The 14,632-nt window shown below is 38.6% G+C and overlaps 1 protein-coding gene and 1 long non-coding RNA gene across 13 annotated transcripts in view; one reads left to right on the forward strand and one right to left on the reverse strand.

Annotated features, from left to right (window-relative positions):
• The window catches only part of LOC124504117 (uncharacterized), a 31,361-nt gene extending 29,434 nt beyond the window's left edge, over positions 1-1,927 (forward strand). For both annotated transcript variants that reach the window (XR_006960310.1, XR_006960309.1), the window contains exon 3: positions 1,819-1,927. This is a non-coding gene — a long non-coding RNA (uncharacterized LOC124504117). The remainder of the gene's footprint in view (positions 1-1,818) is intronic.
• Positions 1-14,632, reverse strand: part of LIMS1 (LIM zinc finger domain containing 1) — a 157,129-nt gene that overhangs the window by 7,672 nt on the left and 134,825 nt on the right. For 10 of the 11 annotated variants that reach the window (XM_047069440.1, XM_047069445.1, XM_047069447.1 and 7 more), the window contains 4 exons: positions 3,445-3,511; positions 2,520-2,640; positions 1,949-2,098; positions 416-566 (listed from right to left, as the gene is read on the reverse strand). In XM_047069440.1, coding sequence (XP_046925396.1) covers positions 416-566; positions 1,949-2,098; positions 2,520-2,640; positions 3,445-3,511 — 489 coding nt within the window. Of the gene's footprint in view, positions 1-415; positions 567-1,948; positions 2,099-2,519; positions 2,641-3,444; positions 3,574-14,632 lie in introns of those variants that run through there. The other variant, XM_047069449.1, reaches the window with a different exon arrangement.

The following is a 14,632-nucleotide window of genomic DNA, read 5'->3' on the forward strand; positions in this document are numbered from 1 at the left end:
TCAGAGCCTGGAGCCTGTTTCCGATTCTGTGTCTCCCTCTCTCTCTGCCCCTCCTCCGTTCATGCTCTGTCTCTCTCTGTCCCAAAAATAAATAAACGTTGAAAAAAAAAAAAATTAAACAACGCAGAGTGAGAAAAGAGGTCAACATGTTAATATCATCTATAAGGGAGGGGCTGCTGCTGGAAATGGACCATGACACTCCTGCCTCGAGAAGGATTTAAGAACAAAAAAGCACACCCTATATCATTACTGAGAGATCACAAAAGTGTGTATATTCTGTATTCTTAATTTTCTACAACGTCATTTGTCTTGAAAATGTCCGTATTTAATCTTTAGAATTTCCTAATCTTGCCAGTACCTCTGAATGATGGAAATTCAAAAGTACTAGTTAACCCTTCCACCATTTACGACTCACCTCCACATGCCACTGCTTGCCCATAGCATTCACCACGCGCCCTTCAATGGGCCGTCGACAAGCGCCACAGATGGGGACCCCCATTTTATCATGGCACGGCAGACAGTACAGCTCTCCTTTCAGCTCCCGGGCATCAGCAGTCAGCTCCTTCCTGTCCATGAGAAATATATCCAACTGAATACTACTACTGAGAGAGAAAAACAGGCAACTGAGGAGACTGACATACTTTTTAGCAGGTTTTTGAAGATCTCACTATAACAATCCCCATAACCTTCTTTTCCCCACTCTTAGTAGTGCTCACAGTAACCTAAATTAATAGGCTTGAACCGGTTTCAGATTCCTATCAAAACATCAATGTCAAGCAATAATGATAAAATGTACAAACAAGTCAGATATATACCATCACATTGGTCATATTTATCACTTCCTTGTCTATGATCACATGATAGTCCTTTTGTCTTCCTGAAAAAGCTAGAGAAGAATCATCACAGTGCTTGGGACAGACTTGGAGATGTTATCTTTACAAAATAACGGAGGTCTAAAGTTAGAGATTAGCTCCATTTACTAACAATTATTTAAACTGTCACCAGCTTTTAAGTTATAGGTTAACAGAAAATAAAAGAAATGCCCAGAACCTTCCTTCCCACAAATGCTTAAGTTCACTATTCTTTTCAGTCTCCTGCATCAATATTAACATTTAGGCAGAGGTGGCCCTAATTAGCCAAATGGACTTATTTACATTTCATCTGTTTTAAGTAATTCTCCAGAAGTACTAATGACAAATGAACAGAGAAAAATTCCACCAAAGGGAAATAGGCAAGAAAATGAAATAAGGTACAAACTGATAATCCCAAAATAAATGAGGTGGCTATACTCATAGCACAAAGCTGTTTTCTTGATCTTTAGCTTACCTTATCTCTGTCCACCCCCACTATAATTTAGCATGTATGTTCAAACTGATTATAGTAAAGTAACTTTTCCCGTTAAATTTTTAGATAGCAAATTTAAAAAATCATAGCTGAACAATTTATGAGTCTTTGAAGAAAAAAAATCCCTTTAGAAGTAAATAAAATTAAATAAATGTAGTTTAAGATATTTTAAGATAATACCCTAAGTATTACAACTGTAAAAGTTATATATGTACAAAGAGAAGACTTTTTAAAGGTTTTTTTTTTTTAAATCCTGTATTAAAAAAGCACAGTGATCAAAACAGTTTTTGGGATAACTGAATTTTACCACTAACTGAATACTAAAGGTATATGTATATATGTTATATGTACACACACACACAGGGTGTGGGGAGAGTGTGCTGCACACACTCAAATGTGGCAAAATGTTAAGTGATGAAACTCAATGATGGGTATGTAGGTATTCTTTGTATTAGTCTCTTGACTTCTTTATAGGTTTAAAATGTTCCAGATTACAAGGTGGAGAAAAACAATCTGGTGTGCTGGAGTAAAAGATACAGAAAAAAAGTGATGTTTTACTTTATTTCCACGATTTGTGCAATAAAAAGGGAAGAAATTGCAGTACCCGCAGTTGGCACAGTTGAAATGGTCTGGATGGTAAGGGTCATTCTTGAATATCAGCGGTTGCTCATCGATGATGGCGTGGCATTTCTGGCAGATGTATTTTCCAAGGCCTCTGGCTTTCTCACGATTATGACAGGGGCGACATAGATGTCTAAACAGAGCCAACACTTTTTTAGAAACTTAAGTTTAAAATCTGAGGTTCTAATAGTTAAAAAGAAATATGCTTCTCATGTCTCTGAAAAGAAGTGAATAATTAAAAAAAAAATCACACTTGGCTTAACAGCAGAATCAAGCCACTATTTTTTACATGAAAATTTATTTATTCCAACCCAAGTAATCCAACTGATCTTTAAGAAACTCCATCTTAACTACGTATCTTCCTTTTGTTGGCCCAGGGACACAAATTCTAGGGTCCTCTCCTAACAGCCGCCAGATGAGCCAATACAGGCTGCAGTCCCCATACCTTAAACTCAGTGCCTGAAAGCACCTCCTCACAGCTCTAGGGGCAAACAGGCATGACCTTGCAGTAGTTACTTCTCCACCCACACCTAACAAGGATGGAAAACTCCTACCTCCCAGCATTCTTGACAAATCCAATATCTGCCAGAACTTCCTGGCAGAGGTCACAGCGGAAGCACTCAGGATGCCAGCTGTTATTCATGGCTTTGATAACTCGGCCAATGATGAATTCACCTGTGGGAAAGGAACACACAAAGGATGTCCAGGGTGCGTCTTATTGCTGAAAGCAGTAAGGCAAAAGACGCAAGGAAAAAGAACACATTTAAACCTTTCTCCACAACTAGGGACTTTCTACATACATATCGACCACAGTAAGCACTGCATTAGGAAAAAAACTCTATTTCATCTGAGTCCTTAGTTTTGATTCTGTGGTCAAATTTTTGGGCTGTCTTATCACATCTCTGAATCTGATTTTCCTTTTCTCAATGATACACTGGGCTCTCTCAAATGCCTTTTGTTTATTTCTGGTCATTGCTGACACAGCACATTTTCTTGAAGCCTATACTTAATTTCTTCTTTCACTAAACTTTAGAACATTCTACTCAGTTTCTCCAATTTCTGGAGACTCTCTAGTAAAGCTGCTAGCAACCCATGAGGTGGCTAAAATGCAAGCAAGTTAAACACTTGTGTTACACACAGCAATCCTTAAGCATGTGAAGCACCCCTCCAATGTTTTCCCTGTCTCTCTCTTGGCAACCTCAAAAGCGAGTAAAGGCTGAATTAACAGGGGACAAGAATATTCCAAAGGATCATCTAATAAAAGTCCTAATCAATCCCCAAAAAACTTTACACTAGATGTCCTTAAAAAACATTTCTCTCTGGGTTTTGATACTCTTCCAGTTTGTTACATATTAATGATAAGGAAAAGGATGCATAAAGTACCTGAATGCTATTTATAATGAGCACTAAACACCATTTCCACCATTGACATAATTTTGAGACTCACTTTTTACTCTGCTATTCAGCAGTAAAACTTACCACACTGATGACAGCAAGGAGCAAAGAGCATCTGAAAGTCATGTTCACAGTACTTCCTTCCTTCAAACTGAAATAGAAAGTACCATCAGCTTGTACAGATGAAACAATCACAGGATGAATATAATTATTCTGTGGAGACATATGGAAAGATGTTTTTGAACTAAGAGCTCTGCCCTAAGAATTATAATTCTACTGAGATGTTTAAAAGCAGATGTACTTTTGTACTTTCCCTACACCTACCTGCATGTGGGTACAGGAAAGATATACTCAACAACTGGTACTATGGCTCCAGAGTACAGTGAACTCCCTCTAACAATGATGAACTATTTTCTGGCTTGCAGACTCACCTTTAGGAGTCTAATGAGAGTGGTGGACTCCTCTCCCTAGAAAATACACATATATACACAAACCGTTTCCCACTTTTTTTACGTTGATATCTGAAATGTTGTATTATAAACTTAAATATTTACAAAGGGTAGATAGTCTAGTATATTTTAGATCTAAACATTTTAAAATGAGGCCAAAACCCATTAAAAATATTCTGTTTTAGGGGCGTTTGGGTGGCTCAGTCGGTTAAGCGTCTGACTTTGGCTCAGGTCATGATCTCGCAGTTCATGGGTTTGAGCCCCACGTCGGGCTCTGTGCTTTGGATTATGTGTCTCCCCCTCTCTCTCTGCTCCTCCCCCATTCATGCTCTATCTCTGTCTCTCAAAAACTAAACGTTAAAAAAAATTTTTTTTAATTCTATTTTAATAGTTGGAAAATTCACATCCTCTACTTCTCTCCTTGAACTATTTCCATTTCATTTCCCACAAAGTTTTATCCTGGTATGATATTTTTTCCTAAATTCCATACTAAAGTCTTTAACAGATCACCCTACCATACTTCTCGGCAATTAAAATGTATATAACAAAACTTTAAAATTTGTTTTACTACCTGAACCCATGAACTCTAAAAGCTAAAAACATTCTTTTTATTCTGGATTAAGTTATCATTATAATTATTAGTACACAAATAGTTAAAACATGAATATGTGTACAAATGTCAAATTTTACTTTCTACTATTTGTTTACTTAAAAAGCCTATCGTGGAGCACCTGGGTACCTCAATTGGTTAAGCACCAGACTTCGGCTCAGGTCATGATCTCACAGTTCATGAGTTGTAGCCCTGCATCGGGCTCTGTGCTAACAGCTCAGAGCCTGGAGCCTGCTTTGGATTCTGTGTCTCCCTCTCTCTGCCACACCACTGCTCACACTCTATCTCTCAAAAATAAATAAACATTAAAAAATTAAAAAAAAAAAGAAAAGTGTCTCTTAATGAGATGAGCAGGGCTCCCCTTCCTCTCACAATTATTCCATGTATCCACAGATAAATAGGATTTACCAATGGAAGAGTTCAACATGAATTTCTATTTTGGGGGCTGCTTTTTACCCTCTTCACATAAATAAGTCGTGAGAATTATAGCATGTCTCCCTTTGAATCTTTGAACTCCTTACAATGTTCACATATTGCATATTGTTTGACTATCAAAATCCATTTTTAGTGATGTAGCAGTAGTCAACTAAATTTGGTCAATTGTGGAAATTAGCTGCAGATTTAGCTCAATTTATTGAACATATCCACTATAGCTTAATCTGCAGACCACCCTAAGTAGAGTTATTTTGTGCCAGAAAAAGGCTTACTTCATTTTGAAATTCAAATGGATGAACTCTAATACGTTTAATGAATCTGTTTTTTAAAAAAAAATTTAATTCATGTTTATTTTTGAGAGACAGAGCATGAGCAGGGAAGGGGCAGAGAGAGAGGGAGACACAGAATCCGAAATAGGCTCCAGGCTCTGAGCTGTCAGCACAGAGCCCAATGTGGGGTTCAAACTCATGAACCGTGAGATCATGACCTGAGCGGAAGTTGGACACCCACCTGGGTGGGTGAGCCACCCAGGTTGGATGCCCCCGTTTTTTTTTAAATTTTTAAATTAATGCAATGAATCTGTTTTCAGAAGTTACAAACAGATAATCATAAATTGATATGCTATATTACCCAGTTCTCTGTCATAATGCACTGTGGGTAGCCCCAACCAGAAGTTATTTATGAAGTAAATATGTTCCTTTATTGGATGTTACAAACATATATAGAAATCAGATGTTTAGCTTTTAGCAGTAATTAAAAAAAGAAATCAAGGGGTGCCTGGGTGGTTCAGTCGGTTGGGTGACTGACTTCAGCTGAGGTCATGATCTCATGGTCTGTGGGTTCGAGCCCTGCGTTGGGCTTTGTGCTGACAGCTCAGAGCCTGGAGCCTGCTTCAGATTCTGTGTCTCCCTGTCTCTCTTCTCTTCTTCCCTTTGTGTTCTATCAAAAATAAACATTAAAAAATTTAAAAAAAAGAGAGAAATCAAATATAAAGACTCAGAAACAACTCCACTGATTTAGTTGGAACCGATAAACTTTTTTATCAGCTACCCTAGTCTTTTGTTTAATTTAATTTTTTTTATATTTATTTATTTTTGAGACACAGAGTGAGACAGAGTACAAGCAGGGGAGGGGCAGAGAAAGAAGGAGACACAGAATCTGAAGCAGGCTCCAGGCTCCAAGCAAGCGTTCAGTACAGAGCCTGATGTGGGGCTCAAACCTATGAACTGTGAGATCATGACCTGAGCCGAAGTCAGTCACTTAACCGACTGAGCCACCCAGGCGCCCCATCGGCTACCCTAGTCTTAATCCATGTTGAAAGACTGGGCTCAGAACTGTTGGTGTCAACTGGCCATGTAGCTTTATTCTTTTTTTTAAAGATTTATTTTTTATTTATTTTTATTTTTGAAAGAGTGTGAGCAGGGGAAGGGCAGAGAAAGAGGGGAATAGAGGATTTAAAGCTGGCTCTGTGCTGACAGCAGCAAGCCTGATGCAGGTCTTGATCTCAAGAACCATGAGGTCATGACCTGAGCCAAAGTCAGATACTCAACCAACTGAACCACCCATGTGCCCCTGGCCATGTAGGTTTAATAGCAAAGACTGGTTAATGATAACAATGCACCACAACATTTTTAGTAGGAAAACAGAATGTTTTGTGTGCCACTTATGTGTGTGTGGCAGGTTTATTATAATTTTTAAAATCAGTTCTTTTTAATGGAAACAACCAAAAAAAAATCTGTCACAGAATTTGGAGACCATTAAAACATAGTTTAATGAGGAAAAAAAAAAAAGAAACATTCAACTTTTAGTTTGTATTTAATGAAAGAGAAAGACATATTGCTTAAGACAAAAACAAAATGAGTCCAGCAGTTAGCATATATACTATATTTGCTAGCAGAAGGTAGAAAAAAAAAATAGGATTGGTTGCAATTTGAGTAAGTCTTTTAAGACGTGATTCAAATAGGTAGCATAGAGTGGAAGTTAAGAACACTGACCATGGATCCAGAATGCCTGAGTTTAAATTCTGGCTAAACCACTGACTGGCTGTGTGACCTGTGTCAAGCTGTTTAGCCTCTCAGTGCCTTGTGAGAGTCACAGACTTCTGTTTTGGCTCTGGCTCCTAACATATACGCATCATGTTCATAATTTCTTACCAATGCTCTATGCTTTGCTCTCACAGACATCTCCCTTTAAAAGGATAAATCCTGTGATATACATATACAATGAAATACCACTCAGCCATAAATAGGAAGGAAATCATGCTAGCTAGCTAGTTATTTATTTATTTATTTATTCATTCATTCATTCATTTATTTTGAGAAAGAAGGGGAATGTAAGGGGCAGAGACAGGAGAGAAGGAGAATCCCAGGCAGGCTCCTCACTGTCAGGGCAAAACCCGATATGGGGCTTAAACTCACAAACCATGAGATCAAGACTTAAGCTGAAGTTGGATGCTTAACTGAGCGACCCATATGCCCTGGAAATCCTGCTATTTGCAACAACATGGACAAACCTGGAGGGCATTATGCTGAAAGAATTAAGTCAGGCAGAGAAAGACAAATACTGTGTGATCTCACTTATGTGTGGAATCTAAAAATGCCAAACTCCTAGAAACAGAGTAGTCTGATAGTTACTGGGACCTGGAGGGATCAGGGAAATGGGGAAATATTGCTCAAGGGGTACAAACTTCCAGTTATAAAATGAGTAAATTCTGGGCATCTAAGATACAGCACAGTGATTACAGTTAACAACACTGTATCGCACACTTGAAGTCTGCTAAGACAGTAGATCTTAAATGTTCTCACCATACACACACACAAAAGGTAATTACATGAGGTGATGGATGTGCTAACCTTACTGTGGTTATCATTTCACAATATATACATATACATATGAAGTCATCATGTTGTACACCTTAAACTTAATGTTATCTGTCAACCATATTTTAATAAAACTGAAGAAAAAGGATGAGTCCTTTTGAAATTAAAGATAAAAAAAGACAAAGTCTTAACAGGAAGTTGTCATGATTACTCCCTACATTTCCAAATCTGCTACAAATCTGAACCCAGAACAGCCAGCACAGTTCCTAAAGCTAGGCTTCATCCTTATCAAGAAAATACAGAAGGCAAGGTGCCTGGGTGGCTCAGTCGGTTGGGTGTCCAACTCTTGATTTCAGCTCAGGTCATGATCTCACAGTTCGTGGGGTCAAGCCCTGCATCAGGCTCCATGCTAACAGTGTGGAGCCTGCTTGGGATTCTCTTTTCCTCTGTCTCTGACCCTCACCCCACTTACATGCACCCGTGCTCTCTCTCTCCCTCAAAATAAATCAGTAAAACCTTGGTTTGCAAGCATAATTCGTTCCAGAAACATGCTTGCATTCCAAAGCACTTGTATATCAAAGCACATTTGAAGAACCATTGGCTCAGGTGTGATCATGTGACATTTGGCATCATGTACTACTTGTATTGCAAGGCACTGCTCATTTATCAAGTTAAAATTTATTAGAAATGTTTGCTCTTCTTGTGAACACCTGCAGAGTAAGTTATTCGCAATGCAACGTTTTACTGTAAATAAAACCTAAAAAAAAAAAAAACAAAGAAAATACACAAGGCAGGGAAAGACTAGAAGCCTTATGGGTTTGAGGACTTCTGACTAATGACTTTTTGTTGGTGTTCTGGGGCAATTAATCACAGTAAGATTTGAGATTCCTTTCTCTTGTGAAGGGGGAAAATCAAGTGCTACTGTGAATACAAATATATTATCAGAGAAATCAACTTTAGGAAGAAGAATCCAAAAATTTAGTTCTCTCAAACCAAAATACAAGGATCCAGAAATGGATCCCTTGAAACCATCCATAATGCAAACCCTTTGTATACCCTGGGCTGTGCTTATCCTGTATGAGGACTAATGCAAGAGAATTTCTTTTGCTACAACAAGCGCCTCTTTTCTACAGGTATAGACATGATCAAACACAGTTATGGGCTTGATATCCAAGCTTAGGAGAAAGGCCAGAAGCTGATCCAAAGTAAAACTCTAGGATAAAAATGAAAAATCAGAAATCAGAAATTTGAAAAAATCAAACTTTCAGAAGTACTACCTTTCTAGGTAACTGCATGTTACAACCCAAAACTGGTTTAAAATACCCTCAGCTTATAAGAAATATTAATTTGAATTAATTCAATATTGAATATTGAATATTCAATAATTAATTAATTAATATTGTTGAAACGGAATGTCTAAGAACCCTACTTGCTGCCACCTGCCTGGAACAGGGATTGTTCAGTCTGGGGGAGGATTAACTCCAACCAAAAATAGCTCTGCTTTATGTTTTATGTTTGAATTCTGTGAAGACTCTCTTTCGAGGAGGGTGGGGCTTGATTCTGCTGCTTTAAAGAAAGCTCAGAATTAGAAACTTAGCTGGTAGTCTCATTTCAAGGCAAGTGCAAATGTTGACAATCTTCACTTGGTGATTTGTACTGGTTTGTCATAAATTGCTTTGAACTGAGTGGGTCAGCAGATAAGCTCCTCATCTAGTTGGGAAGTTTCCTCCCAACCAGACCTCCCTTCTCAGGGTTCAGCCTTCCTGAGTAATCATGATTCTGTGTAAGAGGAAATGAGTGAAGAAATCCCTTTGTAAACCATCTTTCTACTAAATCATTCATTATAAATTGGTCTTTCCTGTTATGCATTTTGTGATAGGAAAAAAAGGACACATTTGGGAAATTCAAACTAAGGAGAGAGAAAGAAATCTGAAGTATTAACAAAGAACTTAATGTGTACTATGCCAAAATGAGAAAGGCTGCACACCATGTTCCTAGTTCTTGGTCCAGTCCATCCTGATTTGTAATGTTTGTAGAATTATATCACCCTTTAACTGTTGGTTCAATTTTACTCTCAAAAGTACCTTCTTAGGGGAAATACTAAGATAATCCTTTTACTGGAGATATGCCGAGATGTCACAAAGTTAGATTTGGGAGCTGTTATGGTGGCTATATACATATAGTTAGCATTAGGACCTCTGGGCTGAGCGGGTATCCCTCTCTGAAATGGCATTTAAACAGCCTGCTCATGCCACCAATGACTTGGTCATTTTACAAATATTTCTTCATATGTATTGGAATATGACTAGACATACTGGTAACTCATGAAAACCAGTACTGATGAAAACAGATTTCCCTTTGAAGCAAACTACAATTCCAAATGCAAAAATCACTAATTGTATACAACTCATACATTTATCTGACCTCTCTAAATTTTCCTAATCTGAAAATGAGGAACAGAAGCATGGAAGTCATCATCAAGTTCTATCCAAATCACTGTGAAAACTGTATTCACTCCCAGAACTAGGGTATAGTGTGGTCCACACAGTATACCCTACAATGTAGGCTTTCCATAAATATTTACTGAATGACTGGATGAAAAAGTAGTGATGGCCACATACAAGAGAGCATTATCTCTCAGAATGATAAAATATCAGTCCCAGGAAACCATTTCAACTTCAGTGAGAGTTGGTGCATCCTAGTGGAGGAGAACCCAGTTTGTGCAGACAAGCAGGCATGAGTTAACATCCTGATTTGACCACGTCCCCACTAGTTAACCGTGGTCAAGGTCCCTGAGCCTCATCACGGCCACAGGTAAGTTGGGAAAAAAAGTACCTAACTCACAGGATTTATGTGAGAATCAAATGAAAGAAGAACAACAAGAATAACAGTCTACAAAACACTTAGTATAGGGGCGCCTGGGTGACTCGGTTGGTTAAGCATCAGACTCTTGATTTCGGCTCAGGTCATCATCTTGTTGGTTTGTGAGATCGAGCCCTGCGTCAGGATCTGCACTGACAATGCAGAGTCTGCTTGGGATTTTCTCTCTCCCTCTCTCTCTGCCCCTCCCTGCTTGCACTCATGCGTGCAATCTCTCTCCCCAAATAAATTAAAAAACTAAAAAAAAAAAAAAAAAAAAAAAGAAAGAAAAAAGAGAAAGAAATACCTAGTATAGTGCCTGGCTCAGAAATAAAAGTATTAGTGTAATTCACAAGTCTTCTAAAATCAGGAATTGTGGGACATTTATTCACACATAAAGTACTACATTCTAGACAAGGTTAAGGACTGTGACTTAACACAACAAGCTAGGTGACCTTACTCTCAAGAGACACATGGAAGCAGAAACAGCACCTCAACTCCTGGGGGTGTTAGGGGTGGCAAGCAATACCACCAACATGACTGTTTGAACATGTTGTTTTTATTACTGCCCTGATCACTACCTTCCAATACAGACAAAATTAAAAGATAAATATTTTTTGGAATCATTAATATTTATTATTTTTTTAATTTTTATTTATTTATTTTGAGAGAGAGAGAGAGCACACAAGTGGGAGAGGGGCAGAGAGAGACAGAGAGAGAATCCCAAGAAGGCTCCACACTGTCAACACAGAGCCAGACGCAGGGCTTGATCCCACAAAGTGTGAGATCATGAACTGAGCTGCAAACAACAATTAGATGCTTAAATGACTGAGCGCCACCCAGGTGCCCCTGGAATCATAAACATTTAAAAGTTGTTTAAAATTAAAACACAGAAGTAGGATATTTGAAAAGAGAAAAATAAATTTCAGTTAGTGGAACCAGTACTAATCACCACACAGGTAATGTATCTTGCCTTCTGCTAAATGAGGATGATATTTTCATTATGAATAGTTGAATGATGACTATCCAAGAACGGTATAGTTATCTTTTCTTGTGTCAATTTAAACCAGAAAAATGTAGGCTCTCTTGAGGGTCTTTCTTAAGTGAAATCTGTCTAGAAATACTTTCTAATTAAATTTATGGGGCACCTGGGTGGCTCAGTCAGTTAAGCATCTGACTTCAGCTCAGGTCACGATCTCGCTGTTTGCGGGTTTGAGCCCCATGTCGGGCTCTGTGCTGACAACTCGGAGCCTGGAGCCTGCTTCTGATTCTGTGTTTTCCTCTCTTTCTGTTCCTCCCCCGCTTGCTTGCTCTCGCTCTCTCTCTCTCTCTCTCTCTCTTTCAAAAATAAATAAAGCTTAAAAGTTTTTTTTTTAATTTATGGAACAAGAATTAGCTCTAACTGCAGTCAAATTCTGAGAGACAGAACTATAAAAAGGTTTTTTATTTTGTGAGAGTACTGCCTAACCAACATGGGGAACACACCCACTTACAATGGACTTGCTATATCCCTAGTGAAGATCATAACCCTCATTGTTTAGTGTAATGGTTCTCAGCTGAGGGTGATTTAGCGCCCCAGGGGATATTCTGGTTGTCAGGACTGGGGATCTAGTGGGGAGAGATTACTAAACATCCTACAATGCACAGGACAGCATGCTACCTTGGTTCAAACTCATAACCGTATCAGACACATGTGATTAATCCCTTGTTAGAGAAAACTGAAATTCAAAAATATTAAATAACTTGCACCAAAGCCAGTAGAGCTGGGGTTCAATCCAAGGCTGTCAGACCCTAAAATCTATACTGCTTCTTCTATATCCACCACCTCTTTTAGAGCAATACAGAATATAACCTAGAATTCTTAAATTATCTTGTGGGTTTCTATCAACTTAAAAACCATGGTTTCTCTGCCAACACACGATGTGAACTTCACTTGAGAACTGTTAATCTGAACACAGATAGATGAAGAGGTAATTCTGTTGGATGTGGAACAATGACATTACAGCCTGGAACTACTGTGTTCCTTTTTGACAACGTACCAATAAAGTGAATCCTCCTTCTATTTCCATTGCACAAATCTGAGGAAAATGCTGAGGTCCTGAAACAACCTAATTATGGATACATGGTTCCTAAGACATCCTAGGATGCACAGCTTCACTGACAGTTTCTCTCAGTCAGCAAATATTCAGAGGACCCACTAAAGGCAAGACACGATGCTAGAAGCTGCTGCAGATATATGTAGTGACAGCCTGTAAAATCATATCATGGTTATTTTCTAAAAAAAAGTACCTTCCATTTACTAAGCTCTTTACCAATTGCCACTGTGCTGAAATATAAACATCATCTATTCCGGTTTTCAGTAGATTCTGGGGTAGAAATCTGTCCTCAGGTAGATTTAACTTCCTATTACCAACCAGTCTGTAATACTGTGAAGTTTTGTATTTAATTTTCAATGACTTGATCTTGGTCAGCCTAGTCTAATACACTGTAGGATAAGCTCCTTAAGACTCTATCTACCTTGCTCATCATTGTACTCCTAGAATGTAACATGGTGCCTGACACACTGTAACTACCTAACTAATATTATAAATATTGTTAAATGGATGGATAGGTCAATAAAGAATGAATAAACACACACATGGGAAATCTCATGATGTCTGACTAATCGAGGCTGTTTGGTCACCTTCAATCTGTGACAGTTCCTCAACCTTGCCCTGTCTTAAATGACCTTGACACTTTAAAAAAAAAATGTATGTTTATTATTTATTTATTTAGAGACAGAGCACGCACACACAAGCAAGAGAGGGGCAGAGAGAAAGGGAGAAAAATCCCAAGCAGGCTCAACACTGTTAGCATAGAGCCTGACGCAGCGCTTGATCCGATGAACTGTGAGATCATAATCTGAGCTGAAACCAAGAGTCAGGTGCTTAACTGACCGAGCCCTGCCCTTGACACTTTTAAAGCATACGGGTTGTGTTTTGTAGAGTGCTCCTCATTATGTGTTTGTCTCATGATTAGACTGAGGTCATAGATTTGCGGGAATACCACAGGGGTAATAATATGCTCTATTTTCTTGTATCATATCGGAGAGTACATGATCTCAACATGATTTCTTACTGGTCATGTTTACCTTGACCACTTGATTAAGAGGGTATTGGGGCGCCTGGGTGGCTCAGTCGGTTGAGCGTCTGACTTCGGCTCATGTCATGATCTCACGGCTTGTGGATTCGAGCCCTGTGTCAGGCTCTGTGCTGACAGCTCAGAGGCTGGAGCCTGCTTCAGATTCTGTGTCTCCTTCTCTCTCTGCCCCTCCCCTGCTCGCACTCTGTTTCTCTCTCAAAAATAAACAAACATTAAAAAAAAAAAAAAAAGATGGTATCTGCCAGGGGCACCTAGGTGGCTCAGTCAGTTAAGCGCCTGTCGTAGGTTCAAGTCATGATCTCGTGGTCCGTGAATTCGAGCCCCACATCAGGCTCTGTGCTGGCAGCTCAGAGCCTGGAGCCTGCTTTGGATTCTGTGTCTCCCTCTCTCTGTCTCTCTAACCCTGCCCCACTCATGCTCTGTCTCTGTCTTTCAAAAATGAATAAACGTTAAAAAAAAAAAAGATAGTATCTGCTAGGTTTTGCCACCACAAAGTCACTACTTTACCCTTTCTATATCCCTTTCAATACCCTTTCAATCCCAACTAGATATAACATGTCAGTCAATAAAAGAACATTTTGTTAAGGCCAGTATCCCAAAAATCATCCCTTAACTATGATTCTTCTGTTGTACCTCCTCCCCCAAAAAAACACAAAAATTTAAAGTAACTTCATTTAGTGTTATATGTCAGGAAATTATTTCCAAACAATTTGGCAGAAGATGGGTGTTGTGGGTATGTGTGTGAGATGCATAAGGATACATGATATTCACTGTATTATTCTTTCAACTTTTCTGTAGGTTTTAAATAACAACTAAGTTTATTCAAGAACACCACATTGGCTTGAACCAATATACCAAATCAGTGGTTCACCTATGGTAGTGAAAATACATCATGACTAGGCATTTTACTCAGGGTTCTACCCAAAACTGAAATTTCCTATTTTTACATAAGAATACAT

This window comes from Lynx rufus, unplaced genomic scaffold (genome assembly GCF_022079265.1).
Source record: "Lynx rufus isolate CCGP_SWC_20201006 ecotype Redwood Valley unplaced genomic scaffold, mLynRuf1.p SCAF_8, whole genome shotgun sequence".
Lineage (NCBI taxonomy): Eukaryota > Metazoa > Chordata > Mammalia > Carnivora > Felidae > Lynx > Lynx rufus.